Source organism: Melospiza melodia, chromosome 22, assembly GCF_035770615.1.
Source record: "Melospiza melodia melodia isolate bMelMel2 chromosome 22, bMelMel2.pri, whole genome shotgun sequence".
Lineage (NCBI taxonomy): Eukaryota > Metazoa > Chordata > Aves > Passeriformes > Passerellidae > Melospiza > Melospiza melodia.
Window position 1 is genome coordinate 5,609,441 of NC_086215.1, and position 26,741 is coordinate 5,636,181.

Consider the following 26,741-nt stretch of genomic DNA (forward strand, 5'->3'; position numbering starts at 1 on the left):
ATTTCTGCAGGTGTGGAAGTCTAACTGGACACACGCTCGAGCGTGTGGTGGAAGACGGTGGCACATCAGGTGTCACCAGGGTGCAAGTTACTGATGGTGCTTGAGCAAACACCTCTGGCTTTTACATACTTGGGCCTGGCTTTGCAGGAGTCTGTTTTACACACCTGAACTCCATTAAGAAGGAGAACGAGCAGCCAACAAAGCCCCAGCATGTCTTGAGCAGCTTTGACAGTCTATTTGCTTCTCTACATGCCTAAATGTACGCCTAGGGTTTGGGATTTTTGAAATCTGGCCTTGGCTGTGGGTAGCAAGTGGCTCCAGAACTCTCCACCACTTTGAACTTCACTGTTTCATGCAGAGTAAGAGAATAAATCTGGGAAAGGAGTGGGAAACTTAAGTCCAGAGAATATGACAAGCTCATAATGTCCTTCCCAGCTTCCCATTCGCTCCAGACGCTGATGTTCTGTGACTGCCTTATAAGCCAAGGCTTTGCCAAGTTTCTGGCATGAAACATAAAGAAAACCCCTATCTCTGTATGAGGGGCAATTTCTCACTGGCCCTTTCCTGAGTGCCAGACTTTAAAGTGGTTTGTAATTCATGGGGAAATAAAGTGACAGCTTCCCTCCTGTTCTCTCTGCACTCCTTCACTTATTGATGCGGGTACGTGGAGGGAGCTGTAACGAGTTTTATACCTGCAGGTCTCTGGAGGGCTCATTAGGCAGCAGGGAAAACATAGAGTAGTAAAGGGGGAGACAAGGGGAGTGAGGGATGGAGGAGAAATCATGGTTTCCAAGAGCACAGCAGTAAATAAGCCCCTTTTTTCACCCCTGATGGTGAAGATCTTGCAAGAGCTTTAGGTCCTGAGCAGATACAAGTTCCACAAATGCTTTGTGACTAGAGAGTGAGGTTTGGGCTGGAGAACTCGTGTTGGAAGGGATTAAAAAATCCTTAATTAAAAAACTGGTAGCTGTAAAACATCCATCTTATCCAACTCTGCAGATAATGGGATGTCACCCATGGGGAGCAGAGCCTCTTGGGGCACCTCCAGGAGAAACGCTGCCTCTGGTGGGAGTGGGGACATCCTGGAGAGATGGGGCTGGGATGCCTTGGGGGAAGGTCCCCATGGCAATGTGTTATATATCATTAATAAGCCGTGTCTCTGTTTATGGCCAGTGACAGCTCTGCTGTTGTGCCATATGAGCACAGGGAGCAGCTGGTTGCATTTACACGGTGAGTCTTTGTGCACCTCGGAGCGCTTGAATGACGCAAAGGAAACACTTTTTTTGTTGCTTTAATTTCAGGCACAAGTAAAGTACAAATGAGGGCAGGATGGGAAGAAGATAAAGGCAGGACTGATCTGTGGTGCTTACCTTTGAGGGGATGGGGACGGAGAAAACACAGGGAGAGCTGACAAGGAAAAATAAATAATTTGTCTGTAGCAGCTCAAGCAACATCTGTTATGGAAGCAAAGTGGAAAGAAGGAACTATCCCTTCTCTGAGGGTTGTTTAGAGCAGAGCTGTGGAAATCACTTGATTTTTCAGTTCACTCAAAGTTCTCCTGAATTGAAAAAAAAAATCCTTAATCAAAGAGACCCTTTTGTTATTGTGATTTTTGGTGAACCAAAAAATTGGAAGAAAAAACAAGTTGGTTTGAACATAACGTAGCATTTCATTTCCAAGAAGATTTTGTAAACTTTTTGTTTAGTGAAAATGAAAGAAACAAACAAAAACACAGCAAAGACTTAGAAATTAAATGTCCTCTCAAACAATAAACAACAACAGATATTTCATTTCACAAAATGTGTAAATATTTTTGTATTTTTCAGAATTCATTTAGGTTGAGTTGCTTTATTGGGTCTGAAACATTTTGCTGAAATCAGTATAAGCTGGCAGTGTCTTCCAAATCAGAATTTTCAGCAAGAAAAAAAACCCAAAAAAATCACCTGAAATGTTCTGTACCTCTATTCTGCTGTGGGGTGTGCTCAGAGCAGCATTGCTGTCCCCACAATTTTCCCTTCATTGTGTGTGGCACAAGGAGCTGCTGAAGACACCGATGGATAGAGCTGCCAAGACTGACTGTGCAGGCAGTGGGGAGAAAAAAAAGGGAAATATCTCCAAGAGACAGCTTGACAGCTCTTTCCCATTGACTGCAGAGAAACAGAGCAGACACCTCATTTCTTAGGTTGTCTGAACTTGGGTTCTTGCCTTAGTGCTGAGTAGGGACAGGCTAAATAGTGTGCAGGCATGTGCATGCCTGGGAGAGCTTTCAAAGGGTCTGCACGTCCCAGCTCTGCTGGGCTGAGCGTGACCATGGCCCCTCTTCCCATGCAGGCTGCAAGCCTGGGATTAAAAATGTCCAGAACTTGTTAGTGGGAATGCTCCTTAAATACTCCCATAATCACTAAAGCTTTGTGCTTTTCCTCCTTCCTTCCCCTCCCAGTATTTTTTGTTCTGTTTTGTTTGTTTGTTTGTTTGTGGGGGCTTTTTAGGTTTGGGTTTTTGGGGGTTTTTGTTTGGTTGGTTGGTTGGTAGGTTTTTGTTTGTTTGTTTGTTGAATTGGTTTTGGGTTTGGAGAGTTTCAGGCTCATTTTGTGGCAGGGAAACTGAGTCACAGAACAGTGATTTGACCCACTGTGGTGCAGCAGCTCCACTCCTGGGAAGGCAGGAGATCCCATTCCATCTGCAGCTATAGGAGGAGTCCCCTTTCCTGGCTGATCCTCTCGCTCATAAAGCCCACGGTTAATTGTCCTGCTCCTTTAGTGCCTGAGGAGTGAGTTACTGAAAGCAGGAGATGTCAGTCCCTGGGCTCCAGCCTGGGGGGACACTTGACCCATCTGAGGTGGAGGAAAGCTCTCCACCAGCCTCTCTGGGGGAAACCTGATGCCCTTGCAGCCCACAAAGGGTTGACATCATTGTGTTAGTGCCACCACGGGAGGGAAGCCGGCACCGGAGGCACTGGGTCTTCCTTCACAAGGAGAAAATGACAGCTTGATTTGCTTCCTTGGCTCTTTGTCACCTACTGTGGGAGCACAGCCCGGCTCCCTCTCCCTCCACAGCAGATGGAGTCCCAGGCACCCACACAGATGTGGCAGGGTGGTGTTCCTGGGCTGGGGACAGGACCCCAGTCACCCCACCTGGCTGCACAGCTGTGCTGCACGAGGGGAGCCCATGTCACCATGGGGGCAGCAGATGTCACCATGGGGGCCTGGGGCACAGGGGAGCACAGGGGAGGGACAGAGCTCTCAGGAGACAGTGCCAGATGGGTTTTATTCCCCAGGCACCATGTGGTGGATGTGGTGCTTCCATGCACCATGCCATCCTTTGTTGGCATTCTGAGTCTACCTGTCTGTGCACACCAACTCCATCAGGTCATCCTCATGTACCCACCTTCACCCATCCTTGCTTGCTTTCTATACATTTGTTCATTTCAGGTGCCCCATGCAGCACCCTGTGGCGCCTGTATGCCTCTTTGAATTGCAATAGGCAGAAACAATGCCCAGCAATCCAAATCATTCCCAATTTCTCGGTTTTACAGCCCAGTCTCTCTCTCTACTCACATTCTCTCTCCCAGTGCACTGCACACAGCACAGCAGCAACCTGAGGGTACAAACAGGCTGGGTGGTAGGAACTGAGGGCTTGGAAAACCAGAAAAAGGGGTCAGGACTATGGCCTAGGGTCCTTCCTCTGCTTCCAGCTCCAGGAATGTTAGCAGGATTGAATTCAGCTCTAGTCGTCTCTGCGAGCAAAGGATGATCCAAGGAGAGGACAAAGTAACTGGTATGGAACTATGAAGCTATTGGCAGGTCCCTCTCCAGAGGAATGGGAATGTCCAAAGGACTCAGTGATTCACCTGGCTCCAGGCTTTCCTGTGCTGTGGAGAGCATTGGCTCATTCCCATTCCCTGAGGATGCCCAGCCCAAGGCTGTGTTTGGGGTTGAAGATGACCTTGAGTGAGCACTCAGAGAGAACTGTCTGAGAAACTTCACCTCCCATCCATTCCTTTAAGGGATGTGCTGGTGTTTTAATACTTGAAGGGTTAGGAAAACAGTCAGTGCGTCCTCTGTGAGGGATTGCTCTCGTGTGGAAAGCTCCTCTCTGAAGAGCCTGGTTCAGGGCTATTTGGTTTCTTTTGTTCCCTCTGCATGCTCACACACTCACAGGGTGTGAGGTTTTGTAAATATTGATGCTTCTTACCAGGGCAATGTGAGGTGCTCTTTGGAAGTACACTTCTTCCACTTATTGTCTGCTGGCCTTGGATACAGGAGACAGACCCCTGAATTTTTTCCACTTTGTTCTAATTCTTGGGTTCAAATGCTCTTGAACCGCTTCCTTTGCTCTCCCCGCTCCCTCTCTGTCGATTGGCCTTGTTTATTTTCAAACCTAGGAAAGTTTCCTTTCTCTTCCCTCTGAAGTGCAACAAACAGAAGGGGGTGGGGGCAGAGAAAAGCCCTCACCATTTGTGGCAGGCAGCGGCCTGGAAATCTCCAGCTGTCTGTCAAGGGGGAACGTGTGACACCGCGGGGCCCCCGCACCTTGCAGCCGCCCTCCCTCCTTCCCTCCTTCCCTGGGGATAAACAACATCCTCCCCTCCCCTGCCACTTCTCTGCTCACACAGACAGGCCCTGTTGAGAGGCAGGTGGGGCAAGCTGGGCTTGACTAATAGTGGAAAATCCAAGAGCATCGGAAAGATAAACAGCCCGAGTCAGATAGTATAAAAGTCCTTTTTCCTAGCACACGCCAGGTAAGCCTCCAATGACAGGAACTGTAAAAACAAGCTGAGGTTCCCCCTGCAGATGGAATAAATTAGCCCTCAGATGAACAGGGGAAGGGATGGGTTGTGCGTTGGGTCTTCCCAAATGTTAATCCCTTCCTTCCCCAGGCCTCCATCCAACCCCAACCCCACGCTTTAGGTGAGTCCCTGTGTGTTCATCTTCCTCAACTGGACACTGTAGGGCTTCATCCATGGGCAACAACCCCAAAGGAACATTGGAGAGCCCTATCTCCAGGATCCCCATGGTGTGGGACCACCATCTCCACTGACCAGCCAAAGTTTTCATCCACTCTTTAGGTGTCCCTCTCTGTGTCATTATCTAGGAGAATGGTCATCATTTTTGCCCAAAACTGAGTGTGCAACTTATTTTCTATAGGCAAAGTTGGAAGAGAAATTATTATACAGCTCATAAAATGTAGCCAAGGATGCTGTCCTGTCTGGGGGTTATTCTGAAGGTGTGTGGTGGGAGGTGCTTTTATTTAAGATGGTGCTAAAATGTGTCTGAAAATCCACCTTTAGCTGCTTCCATCTTCAATAATCAAAGGTAAGGTATGATGGGCAGTGAAAGAAAGCAATTCTTGGCAGCACCAAAGAAATCCCTAAATTAATTCCTAGAATGCCTCCCCCCTACCCAAGAGCAAAAGTGGACCTGTGCCTCTGCCTTTCCCTGCCACGTTCCCCCACCATGAGTGAAATATTGGGCATGACATTTTAGGAGAACCTCAAATATTATTTTAATCTCAAATGCTCTGTTATTGCAAGTGTCAAGTCCAACACTTCTTGTAAATACCTGGAGGACAGCCAGGTCCTGAGAACACAAGAGGTGTTAGGAACTGAACTTCATTGGTTAAGTACTGGAGAGCCATAGGAGCCAGCACACTGACTTTCTGTACACTGATTTCTTTGTCTTAACCTGTTGCTTTTTTTTTATTTTATTTTATTTCTTCCCTCCAGAGTGTTGTCTGCACGGCAGGACTCAAGTGGTACCCTCACCCTTCCCTGATTCATTGTGTTAAAGGCTGTGAGGTGAGTTTGGCTTTAGCTCAGGTGGTCCATGGTGACTCTCCTAAATCTTACAGAAATAATCACTGCAGGCATGTGGGCTGTAAATTCTGGTTTTCAATGACCACCTATCGCACAGACAGATTGCCTGCATTGGTTCTGACACTCAGCGGGGAAATTGGTGGTTTTCCCAGAGATGATGGTTGGTGACTCTCACAGGAGTTAAGTGATCAAACGGCTCAAAAACATTGGTTGACCAAAAGAATTTCCCAGAATCTGGGAGTTTCTGGGAAGTTGCAAAAGCCTTCTCTTGTTTTTCCTTGATCTTGACTTATTTGAGGGACAATTCTTTCCAAGGCCAGCTAAGCTTTGGGCATTGGTGTGGGCAGAGAAAGTTTAGGAAAGCCAGAGATGATACCACTGGGTGGACAGCACAGCTGGACATGGAGCAAATCACGCCTCCCTCCACTGGCCACCTCTGTCTAAACCAGAAAAGAAACAATCAGAAACACACAGTTACATTTCAGCTGTGATAGACTTTTAGAGTCTTGCAAGTTACTTGAGGAAAAAAGTAATTATTTTGAAGGACGTTGCTTCTGCCAGCAGCAATTTTTGAAATGTCTGAGAAGACTGAAGATGCTTCTGGTGGTTAAACAGGGCTGGAGCACCTCAGCCTGTGACATGGCACTCGTGTGGTTTCCATCATGAGTATCTCACCCGCAGCAAGAAGTGAGTCCTTGTGGCACCTCTGTAAGGTTGGGAAGCGCTCCATGTGCATTTTGGAAATGAGCTGGCTCAGGGTAGAGGCAGAGCTGTGTCTTCCCTCCACGTGTCCTGACTTTCTGCCACGCTGACCAGGCTCTCAGCACCCAAGCACTCTGAAGTTATTTGCCCAAAGTGTCAGAACATGGGACTGAATTCCTGAATATGACACAAAGCTCCAGACCACACTGCTACGGGATGTGATTTGTCTTGAAGTGAAAGACAGGTTTCCTTCGCATACAAATGTTGGGCCCAGGAGGGTAATAACTCTCCAACAATGTAATAGTTTCTGTCTAGCTGTTCCCTAAATGAAACGCATTCTGCTGTCAGGGCTCTGAATGTCATAAGCTGTCTCACACATCGCATTCATGCAGGCTGGCTGGGTGCCCCCATTCTCCAAAGAGAGCTGAAATAACATCCAGCCACCATTAAAAAATGCCATTCAGGTGCTGATGCACCACTGGGTGTCCATCCTCCTGCTGTTTCAGGATAGCTGTTACAGAGAGAACTTTGCAATGATGTAATAATTTACCAGAAGCCATTATTACTGACATGCTTCTTCTCAGCATTTTCTTCCTTTCCATCACTGCTAATTGCCAGAGCCCTCTGCATCAACAGGAACTTTCTTCTTTTCAACATTCATTCAGCAGTGTCACTGCATCCTAATCCATCATCTGGGAAGGCTTTGCCCAGACAATTGATAATGGCCTCTAGCATCATTTTCAGAGCAGGATTCATGGATGGGCCAGAGCTTGGCATTAAGATTTCAGAAGAAATGCCATCTTCACCAAGCTTTTTTTTTTTTTTCCCATGACTATGGAAACAGAGACTAATAAGCCAATAATGGTGGGCCATTAAGCTGATAAAACCCCTAATGTATGAGCATCCTTAGCGTTAGGGAGGCTTCCCTGAACAGGAGGCTGTAAGTGGGACATTATTTGGCTCTTGGTGATCGCAGGGGGAACCCCTGCAGCTGCTGCAATGTGATTTTTTGTCGCTCCCTAGTGGCAGGAACCGAGGCTTATGAGTCAGCCTCGTACTTGTCTGCACCTAACTTGGGTGTTTCAGTAGCGAACGAGTCCCTCTGGGCTTCCTGTGTCATCCTCCAAAAATATCAGAGCACCAAGATGTTCATGAAGAGCAACAGAGACCTCACCCTCCAGGGTCTCCCAAACAAGGATTTTGGTCCCAAATCAGAATAGATGGTTTTTGTCCCATTCTTCTCCCCCTCCAAAGGATTGGCTTGTCTACTCTGTGCCAGAGCAAATTCTTCCACGAGTCTCTTTATGGATTTTCCAGCATTCATAGGTGTAGGGTACAGGCATAGGGATGGAAATTTAAAGTCAAGATTTCCCATCAAGCAGGCAGAGCCAGGCAACACAAGAGAAACATGGAGAAGCCTGCAGAATTTCCTGTGAGGTTGAGCAAAGTTCACAGTTTTAAATATGACCAGCTTGGCCTCAAAATATCTCTTCATGTATTTATAAATCATTCCCTTTTAACTCTTGGAATATTAATTAAATTGGAAGGGGGCTTTCAAGTCAAAGCCTTTGCCTGTATAAATAAATCAATATCTGTGGAAATCAGTGGAGTTAATACAGTTTAGAGGGGCAGGAGCCTCACACTGTAACTCTGATTTCCTTGCCAACATTTGCAGTATCTGCACGTAATTAAACAAGTGACACTGAGGGAGTCTGTCACCTCCTGGTAGTCCTGCTGTGGTCTGATATTGCCATCATTGCCTGGGTTTCCTCTACCTGATAGAAATATTTAAATTTGCAGCACATCAGCAGTAAAAGTGTGCATTTGCCCCGCTCCATTGAGTCCATTTCAATTCTGATGAGTGTGGCCATGGTGAGCTCTGGGGAGAGCACGGTGATCTCCCATGGCTGCTTCGTCAGGTATCCATCATCTGGGACACTCTGGGTCTGCAACTGATGCAAAATCCTCCCAGGAAACCTCCCCAAGACATCCTGCCTGCTCTGCAGTGATGTCTTCTTGCAGGAGAGTCCCTGGTGTGTTTTTCTCAGTGCAAAATAAGTGAATTTTTCAATGAGCAGATAAAATGGGAATGGCCTCATGAGCCTGTGCATGGAGAGTTACAGAGATACGACTGTGCTCTCTGCTGATCATCCATTTTTCTGAGCTTTCATTGCTGCCTGGGATTCTCACATGTGGTATGGACCTTTTTAACTGTTAGGCACAGCTTAGACTTCCAAGGAAGTCTAGGGGCTCCAATGTTCAATGAAAGAATTCAGGCCTTTCCTTCAGAATGGTGGTTATTATTCAGGCCCTGTGCAGCACATGGACTGGTGATCACATTGCCCAGCCTAATGAGCACATTTTCTTTTTCAAGGTGATTTATGAATTTCCCTTAACAGCTCTCCACAATGTCCCTCTGAATAATTGCCATTATCCCAGCTCTGAGCTGTGGAGTGGAGGAAGATCACGTGCCATGGCCAAGGTCCCACACAGTCACTGCTGTTCAGAGAACAGAACATGGTCCCTGTGCTGAGCTCAGACCCTTCCATTCCTCCTGGTGATTTGTTTTGTGCCCTCGTTGCTGACACGTGTTGCGGAGTCAGGAGAACTCTGGTGAAAAGCTCAGCTATTAAAAGCAAGCCCATTTTGCTGCAATACATAACCTTCTTCTTATCCCACACAGTTTAGGAAGGTTAGCTTAAAATTATCAAAGGTGCCACAATTTTAGAGGCCTGGATGCTGTCTGTGGGCCTAGTCAAATTAATATTCCTGAAGCATCCTCTTATGTGGGATGTGAAGAGGCAACAAGGGCTCATTTCCCTTCCATCTACTGTCCTTTTTTTTTTCTGTCTGTTTAGAAGGGAAAGGGGAATAATTATCTCTTGCTTTTCAGGGCAGCTGGTATGTTACAAACTATATGGCTCCTTCAAATATTTGTGGTTTTCTTCTGAAATATTGTTAAAGGTTTCGGGACTATAGAATCATAGAATGGTTTGGGTTGGAAAGAGCTTTAAGGTCATCCACTTCCACCACTTCCAATCCACCTCCCACTGTCCCAGGCTGCTCCAAGCCCTGCCCAGCCTGGCCTTGGACACTTCCAGGGATCCAGGGACAGCCACAGCTGCTCTGTGCCAGGGTCTCACTGCCCTCACAGGGAAGGATTTCTTCTGGGCTTCTAACCTAAATTTCCATTCTTTCAATGTGAAGCCTTTCCCCTTGTTCTGTCCCACAGTTCCTGATGAACTGTCCCCCCGTAGCCCCTGCAGGCACTGGAAGGTGCTGTGAGGTCTCCACACAACCTTCTCTTCTCCAGCCACGACTTTCTCACTCTGTCTCCATAAGGAACGAGCTAATTTTATCCATGTTCACACTCTCAGCCTTTTCCTGCTTTTTTTCCTTTTTCAGCCTTTCATGGGGGACAACTACTGTGACTCCATCAACAACAGAGCCTTCTGCAACTATGATGGTGGGGACTGCTGCGCCTCAACAGTCAAGACCAAAAAGGTAGGGATGCCCCTTCCTCTTCCCATGGGAATTCCTTGCTGAGTGCTGCTTTGTGCCTGGAAAAATTATTTTTTGCTCAAAAAAGGAAGATCCAAGGTCTCAGAAGGACCTTCAGCCCAGGCATCAGCTCACCATAGGCACTGAGTTCTTGCTGGTTCATTTATCATCCATCCTCAAGGCTCCAAAGGGAAACTAAAGGTTAGAAAATAGTTTTCATTAGGAAAATAGGAGAGAGCAAAAGGAAAGCTTCATTGTGGATCTGTTCTTTGATCCATGTGTACCCACATGTGCCTGGCTTGCTGCTGACTGTCCCATCCAAGAGTGGGACAGAGAAGAATGTGGAGCAGGGCAGCAGGGCTGGGTGGAGATGTCAAATATTTTTTGCACAGAGACCACATAAACCTGCAAAAAGAGAAAAGCTAGTGACATAGATCTATAAAATCATTACTTAAGGTAGGCATGATGCTTAGGAAAGTAAAATCCACTGGTTTTTATCACTCAGCAGTGAGGGGGTGCAGTGGTAATTTCCTTGAAGCAGGATCCAAACAGACGAAAGAACATCCTTGTTGGCACAGTGTGTGTTTGAGTAATAGGATGAGTTGCCACAGAGCATTATTAAAACAAAAATATATTTGAAGTCAAAAAAAGAACAGGCTTATTTGTGTAGCTTTGCTCCTTCAGTGGCTGTTAGACACTCTGATCTGGATGCAGATTCTGGCTGAGAAATATTTGAACCCTTGGCTGTTTGAGCCTGGGGAAGAGTCCCTCCACACACATTCCCCCTTTTTCTGCTTCTTTAACACAAATTTCTGTGCACTGTTAGAGACAGTGACTGGGGTGATAGAGCTTGTGGCTTGGAGCAGTACAACATTTTATATGTTTCTAACCAACAGGGATTTGGAACTAGGTTCCTCCCAAAAAAATAAAGCAAATTTTATCATCTGCCAGGTGAATATTTTACCTTATGTTCCAGATTTGTGTATAGAACAGAATGAAAAATCCAGCTGCATTCAGTATCTGATAATTAATAAATAACAAAACTTGAGGGAGCTTGGGCTCAGCATATGACACCATCCATGTTACCAGCTGAGGAATGAGGTCCTCTCTCCAGCTTTGTCTGGAGACTTCTTTTCCTTGGTTCTGCATTGTGGGCTGTCTCTGGTCCATCTGGGACCAGAGAGGAAGGGGAAAGGAGATGGGCATGCTCTGGCAGGTGGAAGGAGTTAATTTCTCCTTTGGGGAAAATGCAGGGGAAGAGGTCGTTTCCCTAGCTGTGCTCTTTTTGGACAAACATTCCCCTTTATTGTTCCTTTTGAAAAAATCCCTGGGAGCTACATGCAGGGAAGCCCAGGCAGGGCAGCTCCTCAGCTCCCCACGGGTGGAGTAGGGCATGGAGACCCCAAAAGGGGCTCCCTGGTGAAACAGCCTCTGAGGAGATGAGCAGGATGACAGACATCAGCTGTCTGCAAGAAGAGATTCCTATCTCTGGCTGCCTTTCCACCTCCTTGGGAGGAGCAGCCCCAGAGCAGCACAGCTTGCTCGCTGACCTCCCACCAGCCGCGAGGGCAGAGCTGGAAGGGCCCGGTAGCTCAGCATGGTGTAGGTCTTCTCCTCCCAAAGCAGCCTGCCTGGGAAACTTTATCTCACTGCCTGCAGGCTGGAGAGCAGGCGATGAAAAACCCCAAACAGTGTCAGAGGAACGAGAGCGAGGTGCCTGGGAGGGGACCGACCCAAACCAGCCCCATCAAGACAGGAGCTGAGGGCACAGCTGGAACAAGGGGGGTGTGAGAGCTGAGATGAGGGGGGGGGGGGGGTGAGAAGGGACAGGATTAAGGTTTGGGAGCAGAATTTATTGCTGGGCAGGGAGTTGAGACCAAGTGGGATCTGCACAGAGTTGTGAACACTTACCAGCCAGGCGACTCACGCTCAAAATATCTGCTGCTTCCCTGCCACCCAGAAACCAAGTGACCTCCCAAGGAGGGGAAGCACTTTGTAGCCCAGTGGGTTGCTGTGCTCTGTGCTAAAACTGCTTGATGCAAAGGGCAAATGGTCAGAGACGGGCAGCTGGTCACACGTCTGATGGATTTTCTCCATGGAGGGGGAGGTTTTGTAGCTTTTTGGAGATAAGTCTGCTTTCACAGACTCCCCTAGGAGCTGGATCGTTGTGACTGGGGAATTAGACTTGCCCTAGCTGGCGGTTTAGAATGCCCCATCCTCAGGATCACACAGGTGGAGGGCTGAGCCGTGGAGCCCATCACAAGCCTGGCATGCATTCAGCATCCAAAGTCTCCCAGAACTCCAACAACATCCCAGGAGCCGAATGAGGCGCCCGGGAGAAGTGAGGAAAACCACCTTCTCCTTGGATCTTCCACACTAAAAGCGAGATGCTAAGTCCCAGTTTATTACATTTATAGGGTAAAAGGGGGAATAATAACCCAGCCAGGGGGGCTGTGGGGTCAGAGTCAAGGAGGCAGCAGGAGAACCTGGCTCCTGCAAAGCGGCTGCCGACACCTGCGGCAGCAGCCGTGGGGCCGTGGGGCTTGGCTCTCCCAGTTATTTTCCCATCTGAGGCCTTTGACTGAGACCAGATTTCAGGCCAGGCTGTTCAAATACAGCCCTCCCTTTGAAGAGGTTTATGAGTGGAGCATTACAGGAGATATTCCAAAGGGAAAAACAATGAAAGGTGAGAGAAAAAGGAGCTGAATAAAAATACTCCGCATACCAAATCCTTCCAGCACAGTTTGCCACCTACTTAAAAAGGCACAGTTTTAAAATACACATTGGGTGTAAAAGCCAAAAACCTGGAGGAGACATAGGGAGGGGCGAGTCCAGCTCTGTTAATTCCAATACCAGATGAGGATGTATTTTCATTCGGTTGTAGAGAGAGTGAGACACATGAAAGAGACTGCTTTGCTCCTTTTCTTTCAGGGTTACATACTATGTGGCAGATGTGTCAGTCTTTTAAAGCCCCTGCAAGTTTGCCCATAAATGTCCAACATTTATGCAACACCTGTTTTTCTCCCAAAATGTCACAGGGCATTTTAAAAGCTTTAGATTTATCATCTTTTCCCTGCAGCAGCCATTGCTGAGGTGACACATGGTTCACATTTAAGAGAACATAGCAACTCCACACATTATTTTGGGAAAGGGCTGAAGATTAACATTGCACCATGCGAAGATTCAGGAGTTAACAGTCGAGTAAGAGCTGGCCTCAGATCTTTAGTGTCCGCAAACTGTCAAGACTTAAGTTTCACTGCAGTCCCACTACCCTCCCAAACACACTTTGGGCTGCACACAGTGCTGTGAACAGGCTGCCTGAAAGCAAAACACTTCAAGCCAAGTTCACTTTAAAACCAAGCCCTCTTACTTAATGTGAGACTTTGCACGCTCCTGTTTTGTTGCCCTGAAAATGCTCAAGGGACTTCCATGCTTATCCCATGTTTTCCCTTTGCATTTGAGCATTAGCAGGGAATGACCTTGTGGATTCCGTCAGCGAGTGGGGAATGGAGCAGTGTGACTTATCTGACCGAGCACCAACTAATCAGCACTGCTGCTTAGATAGGAAATAATGAGTATTTGCCCTGCACTGCTCACAATCAGGCTGGAGAGCTTAAAAGAAATCATTAACGGCCTCTTTTGAATGCTGCAAGTGGCAACGAATAAATTCAGTCATAATCCGGGCATAAATTCGAGGCAAGTGCAGTCAGAAAGCAAAAAAGAGACATTCATCAGCTTAATTATTTGTTGTGCGCTAATTGATGAGCGTCGCCCTGCAGCGGGCGAGCAGCCAGGGCTGGCACAGAGTGCCACCCAAGGAAGCAGGGACACGGGCAGGCAGCGTGGGGAGCAGGGGGCTGATGGCAGATCTGTGGCTGGGGCAGGGGACAGGGCCCTGCTGCTCACAGCTTGCCCTGTTTGTGACCCAGGAGCAGCTTTGAGAGACAGGAAGGCCATTGCGGGCCAACCTCCAAGGGAGAGAAAGCTTCTGTTGTGTATCTGGAGGGGATAAAGTCTTCCGTGAAGGACAAAGCAAAATCCCATCTCCTTTTAATCTTCCTCCCCTCCTGACCCAGCACAGGTTGCCAGCTCCCTTCTGCCTGGCTGCTCTAGGAAGCTGCTTCTTGCTTTGTATCCTGCTGCAGATAAAAGAAGATGCTATTTTCTAAAACATTACCTACGTGACACTGCCAGCGTGAGGGAAATAAATAACCTGGGCATAACTGGCTGTCTCTGGGCTCTTGGCCACCGGTGAGGATCTTGTGGGGTGTGCAGCATTGCTGGGAGAGGCTCTGGTTGCTTCCTCTGATTCATTTCAGGAAATCTTCTCTCCAGTAACTGTCTCCTCCACTTCTTTTCTTCCATTTCCCTTTTATAAGTTTTCCCTAGACAGGACTGTCTAGAAACACCTTACAGAAATCAGAATTTCTTTCTTTAGGCTCTGCTTATGTACTTTGTTCCAGACTGGGATGGCAGATTTGCCTGGTTGAAGGTCCTGCAGTCTGATCTCTGTAGATTTAAACACACTAAATTTACTTTTTTAAAATTCCCTCAACTTCAACCATTTGTAAGGTTGAACTTTCATCTGTCTTTCCTCTCTGCCTTTCCTTTTTGTCGCATGAGGGATAAACCTACAGGTCCCATGAGAAAAACCTGCCTCACTCAATTATCACTCAGGTTTTCCTTCAACTGCTTTGCCCCATAGCACTTGGTAAAAAAAGAGAAAAAATTGTCCTGTCCTTTCAGCCTCTTGACATTTCTGTCCAACACCTTGGAAAGGAAAACCAGCAAGTGCCTTGGCGGAAAACAAATGAGGACTTGTGGTAGATAGAGGGCTGTGTGGGATTCATCCAAAGCTTTGCTTATCTAAAAGATAGGCCAGTTATCAAAACCTCTTCAGAGACTTTATGGCCGAGAATTCGAGGCCTAAAGAAAGGAGCTTTGAACTGAGGGGCTGCTGCAGGGATTTCCAAAGCCTGGCCCTGTCTCCCTGGGAAGGGAGGGGAATGAGTCTGCACTCCTACCCCTAAGCCAACAGAAATAGCCACTTCTTGGTGTTTTGGAGAAATAAGCACCTTCTCCCAGTTCTCTGAGTGCAACACAGACCTGTCTTAGGCAATCTCAGATCTTTCTCCATTGCCACAACATGTTTTTGAGGCAGTTTGGTGCCATTAGAAGCTTAAGTGACCACCCCAGCTGAGGAAATCCTGTTTATCCAGAAGAACTGATGCTCCTGCCACGATGCTGCTCCTAACTACTGGCCTGTCCCCAGCTGGGTGTGTTTGTCAGCTCTATAATTAGCCAGATAGAATGAATGGTGGGTGAGTAGGGAAGAAGGCAGGATACAATGCTGAGTGTTGCTTCATGCCTCTGGAAGCGGCTGAGCGCTCCAAGCACGCGGGTTCTCCCCAAAGTGTGGGTGAACTCACTTCCCCACCAGCCCTACAGTCACGGGCTCAGTGGCTGTAGCTGTTTGCCATGTGAGAGGAGCGTTTCCAGTCAGGGTTGGTTGGGATGGGAACCTTATTTTTGGGGCTCAGAGCTTGGTTTCATAATCCTTCAGGGAGGCTTTCCAGGCGTCAATAAATTAAAAGCAGTGATGGTAGCAGCACATGTTGCCTATCCTGAGAGAACTGTTCTTGGCTTCAAGGGACGTGGGGCTTCCCACAACATACGGCGTTCCCAGGGGATGTGCTGGTGGAGGGTGTTTGCTTTGCTATCCGACCTCACTTCATTAGCAAGTGTTACAAAAAACAGCGAACAAACCTTCCCTGCTCCACCGCCAGCTATTTGGCCTCTGGGTGGTCTGGCTCCTATTAAATCTTTGGTGATTATTTAGACTAATTACATTCATGTTTGCACAATCAGTAGCACGAGAGTAGGAAGCACAGCTGATTGCTGAGCAACTGAGCTCCGTGTGGTTTGGCAAGCGGGGCTCCCTCGCTCTGCTCTGCTCCGCTCCGCGGGCAGGCGGGGATGGATGCGGGATCCATGCGGGCTGGGCTTCCCCGGGAATCCCTGCTGGCTCTGGGCCATCCTGCTCCCACTGCTTCTGCTGAGGCAGCTCCCAGTTTGCACATGATGGAGAGAGGCGAGCATCTGTTGGGTTCGGCTGAGCTACGACTCGCGGTTGCTCGATGAGTTGAGCAAGATGCGCTGCGGTTGCTGGTTTCACCGGGGGAAAGCTCAGTTTATGGTGGGGTACTTAATGAAAATTCAGGCTTTTAGAAGTGCATGCGCTGCATGGAGAGGAGGTTTCCTGCCAGCTTTGTCTTCCCAGGCCCTCTGGAGCAGTGCCCTAGGTGTGAACCCACATACCAGCGCTCAGAGCTAAAAGGGGGCTCGCTCTTGCTCTGTTATCTCAAGCTGGTGACCTCTATGCTGAAAAACACTGGGAAGACCCTTCCAAGATGCTTTTTTATCCCTCAAGGGCCTTGTCAGGGAACAGAATAGTCGCTGGTGTTTGAGCTGGGAGGCTCTGGGGAGGCACAGGGCTGTGACACTCAGCACAGGCTGCCACACTTATCTCCCAGGCCACACTGCCTGCCGAGGCTCTGCCTGCAGTGAGCCTGTCTGGGAGATTTTGCAAACACTTCAGGGCTGAAATCTAACAACAGCCTGTTTCCCAACACTCTGCAGCCCTCCTCCCCTGCTTCCCCCTCCCTGGGCCCGATCCTGCCTGTCCTGGTGCTGCTCTGAGCCAGCCCCAGGCTTGGGCAGAAGGCACAGCCAGGTCAGCCTGATACCAGACTCTGTGAGGGACAAACTTGCAGCCTTCGCAGAGCTGTTTTCCATCCCTCCCTCTACCTGTCTGTGATTTCTGCTGTCAACATTCCCACCAGTTCCCTGCAGACTGGCCTTTCTCAGCAGGGATCAGCCTTGGGATGTCACCAGCCTCTTCAGATAGGTGCATGTGGTGAGGAGTTATGACCTCTCACTCATTCCATGACCTGCATCCCAGTTCTGCATTGTTGCCCTTGTTCCCACAGTTGGGAGCGCAGCATCCAGCACAAGTGTAGCCCTGTTTCTAAGAGGCAGCTTGAGTTTATCCAAAGTCTCTTCACTCCGTGTGGGAGAGGATGCTCAGGGCTCCCATGCCTTGCAGTCTGAGGTCATGCACTGTGCAGCAATGGTGGTGAGTTGGTCGAGGTGTTTTGGATGCCCCATCAGTTACACCTGGGTGTCTGTGCCAGCCTCCTGCCCAACCTGTGAGCCCACACGTGGTGCCCTTGCTCCCCCAGGTTCAGAGCAGGATGTGTCATGTCCTGCACACTCCAGGTGGCAGGAGTGATGGATTGTGTCTCTTCTCTCGATGATGAATAGTCTGTGGTCCAGTGTGGTTGTGGTGTGACTCACATTCCCTGGAGCATTGTTGATCCAGTGCCATGACTGCTCTGGATCATCTCCAAGAGCTGTGTGTGTAGGTGTGTGGAGCTGTGTTCTTCACTTATGTCTTTTTCAATCTACTTTAGCTGGTCTGAGGATACAGTATCTTGCATTACCTTATCAAATGTCCAAGACAAGCCCTAATTTTAATTTTAACTTTTTCTTCTCACCCTCCTAGACATTTTCTGGGTTTTCTACATGGGGAGATGGCCATAGGTGAAATGCAGGGTTTGTTTTGAAGGAAGAGGAGCCGACTCCTTACTCCTGGCTCTACAATGGGTACAATGAAATCTGGAAATTTCAATGCAGGTCGTGTATCCTGGTAATGAGTTGGGCTTTCACAGACCTATTTAAAAAGAAAAGAGGTAGTTAATCTTGGAGTATGTATATCTGGGCTCCACACCTAAATGGGCTATCATTCAGTGAAAGGATCAGCATTTATTATTTCTAGCACATCCAGCAGCTCTATTTCATGGCTGTGCACTCCAGAGGCTGTCACTGTGTGAGCCCAAGGCAACAGACAGTTCTTCTTCTAAGGGCTTTCACAGTTTCCCTGAGCTGGGTACTTCACACAGTCCCAGCAGATTCTGTGTGTGGGTTAAATTCCCTAAATACCTATGGAAATCAGGTCCTTGGGGAACTCAAATGTGTATTTGTTGTAAATGTTGTTTAAACTGGAAAACCCTATATTACTGTTAAGTTTTTTGGAGAATTTTGTCCTGTCTAATGTGACTGTGACTGTGCTTATTACCCATAGAAATCTCTGCCTTTTCACATAATAGAAAGCTGATCTCTGGAGCTCACTGCCATAAGACAAAACAATTCATCTATCTGGACAATAGCACTGTAAAAATCAAATTGCATAAAAAGCCTCCATAAGGGACATAAAGTGAATAAGACGGATCTGAGCAGGAAGAAACCCTTCTCCATCAGGCTACCCACTGCTGGGAACTGCTGCTGAGCCACAAAGCTGTCTGCTCTGGGGGCCACAGCTCTGCCTCAGAGAAAGCTTCTGCTCTTCTAGCCATGACCACCATTGGGAGACAATAAACAGCCAGACATTTCTTCTCTGGTTGCTCCATCTCCCCAGGAATTGGCTGTAATGCAGCAGCAATCCAGTTTTGTACGTGCACCTTTTCAGGTCGCCGCAGGGCTGAGCACATCCTGTGAGAAAGCAAAGAGGAAAACAAGGGGTTCACGAGGAGAAATGGGAGGAGAGAATGAAGGAGGTAGAGCACTTCAGGCAATATCAAACTCATGCCAGTTTGGGTGTCTAAGGCTGCTGCTTCAGCAGAAAGTAGGTGAGGGGAATGTGAGCTGGTGGTTTGGAGACAGAGCCATGCATGGCTTTCTCTCCTGGCTCCGATGTCCCTGCAGGTGAAATGGGAGCATGTTTGGGATCTCCGTGCCTGCAGCACATCCTGCTTAAGCCTGGACAGCAGCAGAGACAAAGTGCAGTAGGCTGTCACGTCTAATTTCAGCCGCTTTACTGGAATGCCTGAATTGGGTGTGTGGCTGACCTGTGTTCAGTGCAGAGTGTGGATCCATCTTCCCTGTCTCTCCTCTGAATGAAGGGGCTACTTAATCTCCTTTGTCAGGTTGTTACAGGCAAACACAGGGAATCCAGGCCAGGCAGAGGAAAAAGCTTGATCAAGACAAATGAAAGAATCAGGTTCCCAGGTCTTGCCTCCAACCAGTAGCTTCATTGTACATCAGGGAGGATTTTTTAAGTCAAAATCATTGCCAAATCCAGATTGAACTGAATGATTCAGGATAAAAAAAATGAAAATAGCGGAAAACTCCAGGCGTACTTAAATGTTTTGTTTGAGCATTTTCTAAGTGAAACAAGTTTTTGTTTCAAGACATAACTTTTGCTGTGAAATAGTCTTTTTATTTGTTTGTCTTGAAGGGAAAGGTCAAACCTGAAATGTAGCAGATAATCTAAACCAAAATGTTTCCTTCTACACTGAACAGAAAAAAACCCTTAATTTTTATTTTGCATGTATCTTTTCTTTTTCCTTTCCAGTATTTTAACTCAGTCATAAAACAACCCCTCCTCAGCCTCCTCCCCAAACCCCATTGTTTACAGACTTCTCTGTTTTCCTATCTAAGAATATTCATAACACTGTGATATGAGACAGTCCTGCTTGGGCTGGCTTCTGTTGGATCAAGTGACCCTTAAGCTCCTATTGTTTTCTGTAGTTTATAAAGTTATTCAGTTGCCAGTTATTTGGATTCATTAGCTTCTAACTTTTTGGATTTTTTCTTCTCTTTGCAATCTGCACATTTGTGCAATTGTAGATTCAGATTATTCACTGGTTATTTAGTTCCTAAGTCACCAAGGCCATGGCTTGATGGAGAGTCATCACCCTATTCCACCTGGAGGGTCAGGTCTTCTGTGAATGGAATCAAAAGCAAGGGGAGGAGGCTCTCTAAACCCTGATTTGGTGATGAACGTTGGCTATTTAGTGTCTCTGTCAGCATGTCCCTGCCTCAGGCTACCCAGTTGTGAAATGAAGCTCCACACCCCTCCTTCCCAAATGGTGTGCGTCAGGAGAAAGGCATCCCGGAGAGGGACAGGCAGGGACTCGTGTGGAAGGTCTAGCTGGAGATGACAGCACAATGCTGGGTCCACATTCCTAGATGGGCTGTGGGTGATGCATGGGGAACAGGCAGACTCAGGCATTGTAGCCTGGAGAAAAGTGTTTGTGAGAGGGAGAGTGAACGTGTGGCAGCAGAGCCAGGGGGAGCAGACAGAGCCTGTGCAGCCCTCACTGGGAACATTGGAACAGGTTGTGGCACTGCCTTGGAAGGAGTGTAAAGGAGGGGAATGAGGTCATTTGTTCAGTCTGTGCAGATGGGAGAAATTCTTGGGAATTCACTTCAGGGCAAGTGAGACACTTGTCCCACTGCCTTTTCTGCAGGTAAATACGGTGATGCAAGAGGCCCAAATCAGCTTCCAGTGGGCAAACATCACAGGCTGTTGTTTCAGCTCCTTCCCACGCTTCTCCAGAGGGGTCACAGAGAGATGACAGATGGTGAATGCAGCAGTCTCCCACTGCATTCCTGTGCTGTGCCTCAGTGCCTGTTAGCTGCATCTCCTGACCTCAAGCAGGAGAGGTGTTCCGAGAAGTCTCTGCTGGACTCCAGCTGCGCTGGTTTGTGTGACAGTGATCGGTTCTGCTCCTGAGGAGCTCAACCCAAGAACATTCTTGAAAACATTCTTAACTGAACCCAAGAACATAGTTAAGCGCTCAAATGGACTTAAATAAAGCAGCAGCACCCAAACCAGAGGCCCTTAGGAACCTCCATGCAGCACCCGCTCAGCACTAACACAAATCACTGTAAAAAATAAAATAGTGAAGATTGCAGCTGATCTCTGAAGATTTCACCCCAGAGATCTTTCTTTGTTCTCCAGGCTGCTGTAGGTGTGTTCCTTCCTTCATGCCTTTGTGTTTTTGGCTTGTTCCCCAGGTGACACCGTTTCCTATGTCCTGTGACCTACAAGGAGAGTGTGCTTGCCGGGACCCCAACGCCCAAGAGCACAACCAGAAAGACCTCCGTGGCTTCAGTCTTGGGTAAAGCCAAGTGACGTGGAAAGGAGGACCACACTGCTCAAGGCAGGCTAGGAGAGACACCACATCCCTTTTGGTATCGTTTTTAACATTTAGCTGCTCAACTGGATGGCATTTCTGCACCAGGGACCCTTAGAATTCAACCAGTCTGCCTTTAATTTTTGTCCAAGGAGAACTCAAAGTAGGGGTTTATGTATTAATTATATCTTAAATAGTGATCATGAGAAAAAAAAAAAGCAACCAAGAGTCAAGTCAAGATGACTTTCATGTATCAAAACAGCATGTTATGCCCACCTAATTTGAACAGTTCATATCTAGATTCAAGGCAAGAAACAAACTATTTATGTACACATATTTATAGAAATAAGTAGAGAAAGAGAGAGAGAGAGAGTGAGAGATTATGATCAACGCAAAAAAAACACTTTCCCCTCCCCAGCACTCACAACTCAGACCGTTGGTGGAAAAGGCTGAGCTCTTGGAGGACTCCAAGCTGAGCCTTTTCTGATGCTGAATGCCAAGGTATCGCATGCTCGGGGCACTGTGGTTGGGGTGGGATCTCCACAGGGCTGGGCCCCTTGGCAAGGGCCTTGCCAGGCACCCGGCCAGCTCGAGGTGTGCGATGCATCTGCTCCTCACAGGAACGCTACGTCCAGCCAGGCAGCTCAGCAGACTGCAGTGGCCTTTCTGTACAGCTCCTCCTTCTCCCCCTGCCCTCAAAGAGCCAACAAAAAGCCCCCTCTTGTAGCCTGCAGGGCTTCTGGGGTGTTCCTGTGTGGAGCTGGGCAGGTGGTCCGTGGTGGAGTGAGGGAGTGGGGAGTCTAAGGGCTGGCATTGAGGAAGAACATGGGTGATTGCTTCTGAGGAGCACAGAGAGGGGAACTCGCACCCGCACTTGTCATTTGAGCATGTCTGCTGCTGCTACTCCTGCTGCTATGTCCCATACAAATAGTTTCCTTACTGTGTCAGGACAGGGTGAAAAACAACCCCATGCAACCAAACAGTCTGCCTTAAAGCTTACCTACAACCTGCCTTTCAAACCCTCTGGTCTCTTCCTCAGCACTGGGGCAAGAAAACAGGACACCAGCCAGCCAAAGGAATCTGCTTTCTGGTCTCCACCCTGCCAAGTGGCTCTCCAGCCTCCTCCACCCCACTCTTGGGGTGAGCTGATTCTGACAACTGCTTCATGCTCCTGTTGTCTCAGGAGAGGGGAAGAGGAGGAGGAGACAGCTGCCATGAGGAAAGGCCCATAGGAGACAGTATTAGAATTTTGGCCATATTTGTCAGTATTAAGCTGCCAGGCCAGTGGGTCGGACATTTGGGATAGACCAAGAGCCTATAGCTGTTTGTAATCTTCCAGAAAGAAGGGCATTAGCTGCAGCAGACCTCACACTTCCCTGTCATCCTCCTGCTTCAGCAACATGTGCCAGACCCTCAGTGATTCCCTTCCTTACAGGGTTCATTACACTGAGTCACTGACATACCCAGGGCATCCAATGCTGCTGCTGCTGCTGCAGCCCATCCCAGGGAAATCCCAGAGATCTTTCCAGCAGGGCTTGGGCATGTGCTCCAACTCCTGCTAAGAAGAACACACATCCAAAAGAGCATCCCTCCCAGTGTTAGGTTTGTTTGTTCCTTGGAACTGTCATGACTTGCATAATCTACTGGGTAAAGAGAAAAAGATTTTTTCTAACTCCTGCTTTAGGCACTGGAGCAAGGCAGAAGGGTAAGGGCAGGAGTCGTTTAGCTCATAGAGATGGAGGTAAAAATTATTTGGAGAACTAGAAATAAAAAAAAAATCTAGAATAATAAGTGCGGGGAGCCAGGTCCTTGTCATCCACTGTTGGGGTTGTTTCTATTGGAATGAACCAGAGAAGAGTCTCAAGAACTGAAGTAGAGGCCTGGAGAGGGGATTGTCACTAAGAGGATTAGGAGCTCTCTGTTGTGAAGCTCCAGCTATCCCTAGAGAAGGCCTGGCTGTAGGAGCTGTGTGGATGGCTCTGCCCCCTCTGTGCAGGGGTGTCCTGGAAAGGGAGGTGCAGTGGGATCAGGGTTCCTGCCATGGAGTTAGATTGAGCATCCCCCAGCTTAGAGAGCAGTGGCATAAACTTCCACTTTTGCCCTTCACCTTCTAACTAATATGGGAAGTAAATAACTGTGCAAAAGTTGCTGCTTCCCTCTGGTCCCTTTGCCCTCCCCTGTTCTGTTGGCAGTTTGTTCATGTGCCACCCAGCCTGTCAGAAGAGCTCACACCCTCAAAAGCCTGTCAGACTGACAGCACTTCGTGTCCTCAATGCCTGAGGCATCTTGGCATGGTTTCCCCTGTCCATCCCACCTGGGTTTCACCCCAGCAGGGAGCCTCAGCTCAGATCAGCTCCTGGGTGCATGCTGAAAATGCCCTTCCCGGTGCAGAGCTCAGCGTGGAGGAGATTCCCCATCTGCTTTTCCCACTTGGACAGTGCCCAGGAGAGACAGGTCTGTACAGACATTATTGCCACTTGCTGCTGTGGGCTCACAGGAGCTCAAGGGCAGCTGAGCCCCTCTGGCCAGCCAGGACCGGCCCTTGCTGAGCTGTACACCTCAGCTCAAGGGAGAGAGGCTTCTCACCAGCGCAGCCTCACTCCTCAGCTTCCCTCCTGCAGCCCTGGGGTGCCCCAACTCCCTTTCCCACCAGCAGGCTTTCCATGCTGCTATTTGATTTTTGTTTTTAAATACTATGTTGTCACTGTCCATCTCCTCCAGTAGGGCTGATGGGATCAGGAGTGGGAAAAAAGATCTGCTCTGAGTGATGTTAAATCCAATGGTTTGTCGGGTTTTAGTTTTTTTCCATTGAGGCAAATCCCCTCTGCATTTCCAGGTGCTGCACCAAGCACCCAGATAGATGCCAGGAGGGGAGCCATGGGGAATGGACACATGCTCAGATCTTGTCCCCTGTGCTTCCAACCTTGGGCAAGGCCAGCTGGATCCTCACATCATCTACCACTGTATGGGCCTCAAATGGAGCCCTGGGAAAGACCCTCCCTGACTGTGGTGGGCAATGGGTGGAAGGTGAGAGGGACATCAACCCCCACCTCCACCCACTGAGCCAGCAGCATAGGACAACACCAAACCAGAAGCCTGGGGGAAGAGAAGAGGGTGCTGATGCTGGTGAAATTTAGCTGCTCATGAAATCCATTTCACATTAGTGCCAAGATCTTCTCTGTCATAGTAAGCCGGGGCTGCACCTTATGTGGGGCCACCAGGCAGTGGGGGATGCCCATGGCCAGCAGGAGGGAAAGCTGGAGCAGAAAGCGGCGAATGGTGCACGGTGGGGTGGGAAACTCCAATCAGCTGCTACCCCTCTCCCTCCCCACCACCTCGCAGACAGGGCTGAGCTGGTGTCCTCCTGCTTTTCTTGCATCTTCCGCTGTCACCCCCCCAGGCTGAGAAAGGAGGATGGCACCAGAGGATTCTTGGAATCGGGTTCCAGCTACCTCCCTTCTACTAGTTTCAGTTTCACTTGGTTGTAACTGTCGGTTTGTTTTAGGTTTTACCTGTGTCTAAGAGAAAAGAAGAAAAAAAAAAAAAAAAAAAAGAAAAAAAAAGGGAAAAAAAAAAGAGAGAGAGAGAAAAAAAAAGAGAAAGCCCCATAGCCAACAAAAGTTTTTTGCTGCAAGTGATTCAAGTGGGGAAAAAAAAATAACGTGTGAGGCTTTACAGAGAGGAATAGGAGAGAAAAAAAGAAAACAACAAAATCCATAAAAACTGGAGAAAAGAAAAAGAAAAGAAAACCCGCATAATCCAAATCCAAGAAGAGCAAAGCCTATTTTTGTGTGTTTGAAAGGAAAACACCGATTCTGCCAGCTGAGTAGAGAGCTAGATACTAAGTGTAGATTTCCCTAGAAGTACCGTGAGGTTTTATAACATTGTCTGGTTTTGTTTTCCTCGTGTGTTGTGATAAGTCCAGGAACTAAGGCTAAGGGGTGATCCCCTGGTATATTGTTGTTTGTGGGGGGAGGGAGGGGGTGGAGTTTGTTATTTTTTTTTTTCCAGATTATTTTTTTAAGTGTGTATTTGTGCTTATTTTTACGTTATCCAACTGTACATACGCATTTAATCAGTATTTCACTGTGCTCTAATTACTGCACTCAGAAGCACTGCACAGTCTGAATCCCAGAGAGCTGAGAGAGACTGGGAGTGAAGGGGGAAGGAGAAAGCTGCTACCTGAGCAGACAGGTGATTCCTATTTTGGGGAAGTGGGGTGCTGACCCCCCCTTCCCTCACTCCAGCCCATTGTACCCATTCAAGGCTGAACTAGAAGTCAAAAAAGGGATGGGGTGAAGTCAGCCAAGGCTGGGATGCCCAAAGGGGTTTCAGAGTTGGAAGTCTGGCCTTTGAACTATTTCTGGATGCCATGGAAACTCCCAGCCTTTCAGCAGCATCTTGCCCAATCCCTGGAGGCCCCAGTGAGAGTTGATGGGCATGTTCATATCACTGGGAGAGGACCACATGCCTTGCAGAGATATGCTCTAGATATCTTTATGGTTGTGGGCCCCATTTTGGTCTCAGTGGTGCAGCAGAGCTGATCAGTTTTAGATTTTTTCCATGTTACCCCATCCTCTGGTGAAGGCCATCTCCCTGTTGAGGGTGCAGCAGCACTCTTGCCTCCAGGTGACCTTATGTGCTGGGCATACTGAAGCCCCAAGAAGAGTCCCATTTCCCTGGAGGATCTTGACCACTGAGTTCAGTGGGAGCAATGTGCAGAACATCAGCAGGAGCAGGTCCAGGTGGCCCAAGATGTATTTCCTTGGAGCTAAGGTCAATTTGGGCAATAGGGATTTAGTGTTGGGCTGTTCCTGCCACCTGGGGGGGTTCAAACCCCCCTGTTCCTTTTAGCAGGAGCAAAGCGAGGCTTAATGTTTTGTTTCTGTCTTCGTTTGGCAAACTGAGTTTTCCCCTTTTCACCGGATCTACACACCCAAGATTCATTGAGAGTGAGAATCACTTCCTCTGAGGCCACACTCAAGAGCTTGGGTTGGCTTCAGGTGTTGAGTGAGGAGTCTTGGTGCTACTTGTTGGTAGTTTTAGTCCTGTTGGGTCGAGATGCGGAGCTAACGAGTCCAAGTTGTCTTTGGTTCCCATTCTGGCTTAGTTTTTAGTCCTTTGTTTTTTCCTTCTTTTGGTGAGGCCACATTCAACCACCAAGTTTCCATCTTCTGAGTGCAAAGAACCAGGGCTTTAACAAAACATTTCACCAGCAATTCAAGAGGGAATTGGAACCATTGTGGAGTTTGCATTGTACGGCCTCTGTAATTACGTACCTGTCTGCAGATGAGAGGCTGAATTTTGCTCCCATCAAGTCAACACAGGTTTTTGTTGCTGTTGACTTCACTGGGAGCAGGATTGAGCCGTACTATATATATAAATATATATATAAATATATATGTGATATATATATAATATTATATGTGTAATATTATATATATATCAGTGTAATATTTACAAATAAAACTGTGATCTCGTCTAGAGAAAAATGTATTCATATTACCAACTGCTCTTCCATATTTATGTATCATATTGTATCTTTTTATTATAATTATTATGATTATTATGGTTATTATTATTATTATTGTTATTATTATGGAATCTTTCTTGGCACCTTTTGGAAGCCACGTCAACCAATACTCCAATGAAGTGCTGAGGATCTATTTTCACAAGAATTCTACTGGTCTACTGTATAAAAGAGAAAAGAAAAAAAAAAAAAAAAGAAACAAGCAAAATACAGT

General features: G+C 47.8%; 1 protein-coding gene across 1 annotated transcript in view; it reads left to right on the forward strand.

The window, feature by feature from the left end:
• PAPPA (pappalysin 1) overlaps window positions 1-26,741 on the forward strand; it is a 181,112-nt gene extending 154,371 nt beyond the window's left edge. The window contains exons 20-22 of the mRNA XM_063174550.1: window positions 5,726-5,797; window positions 9,923-10,021; window positions 20,879-26,741. Coding sequence (XP_063030620.1) covers window positions 5,726-5,797; window positions 9,923-10,021; window positions 20,879-20,986 — 279 coding nt within the window. The 3' untranslated portion in view covers window positions 20,987-26,741. The remainder of the gene's footprint in view (window positions 1-5,725; window positions 5,798-9,922; window positions 10,022-20,878) is intronic.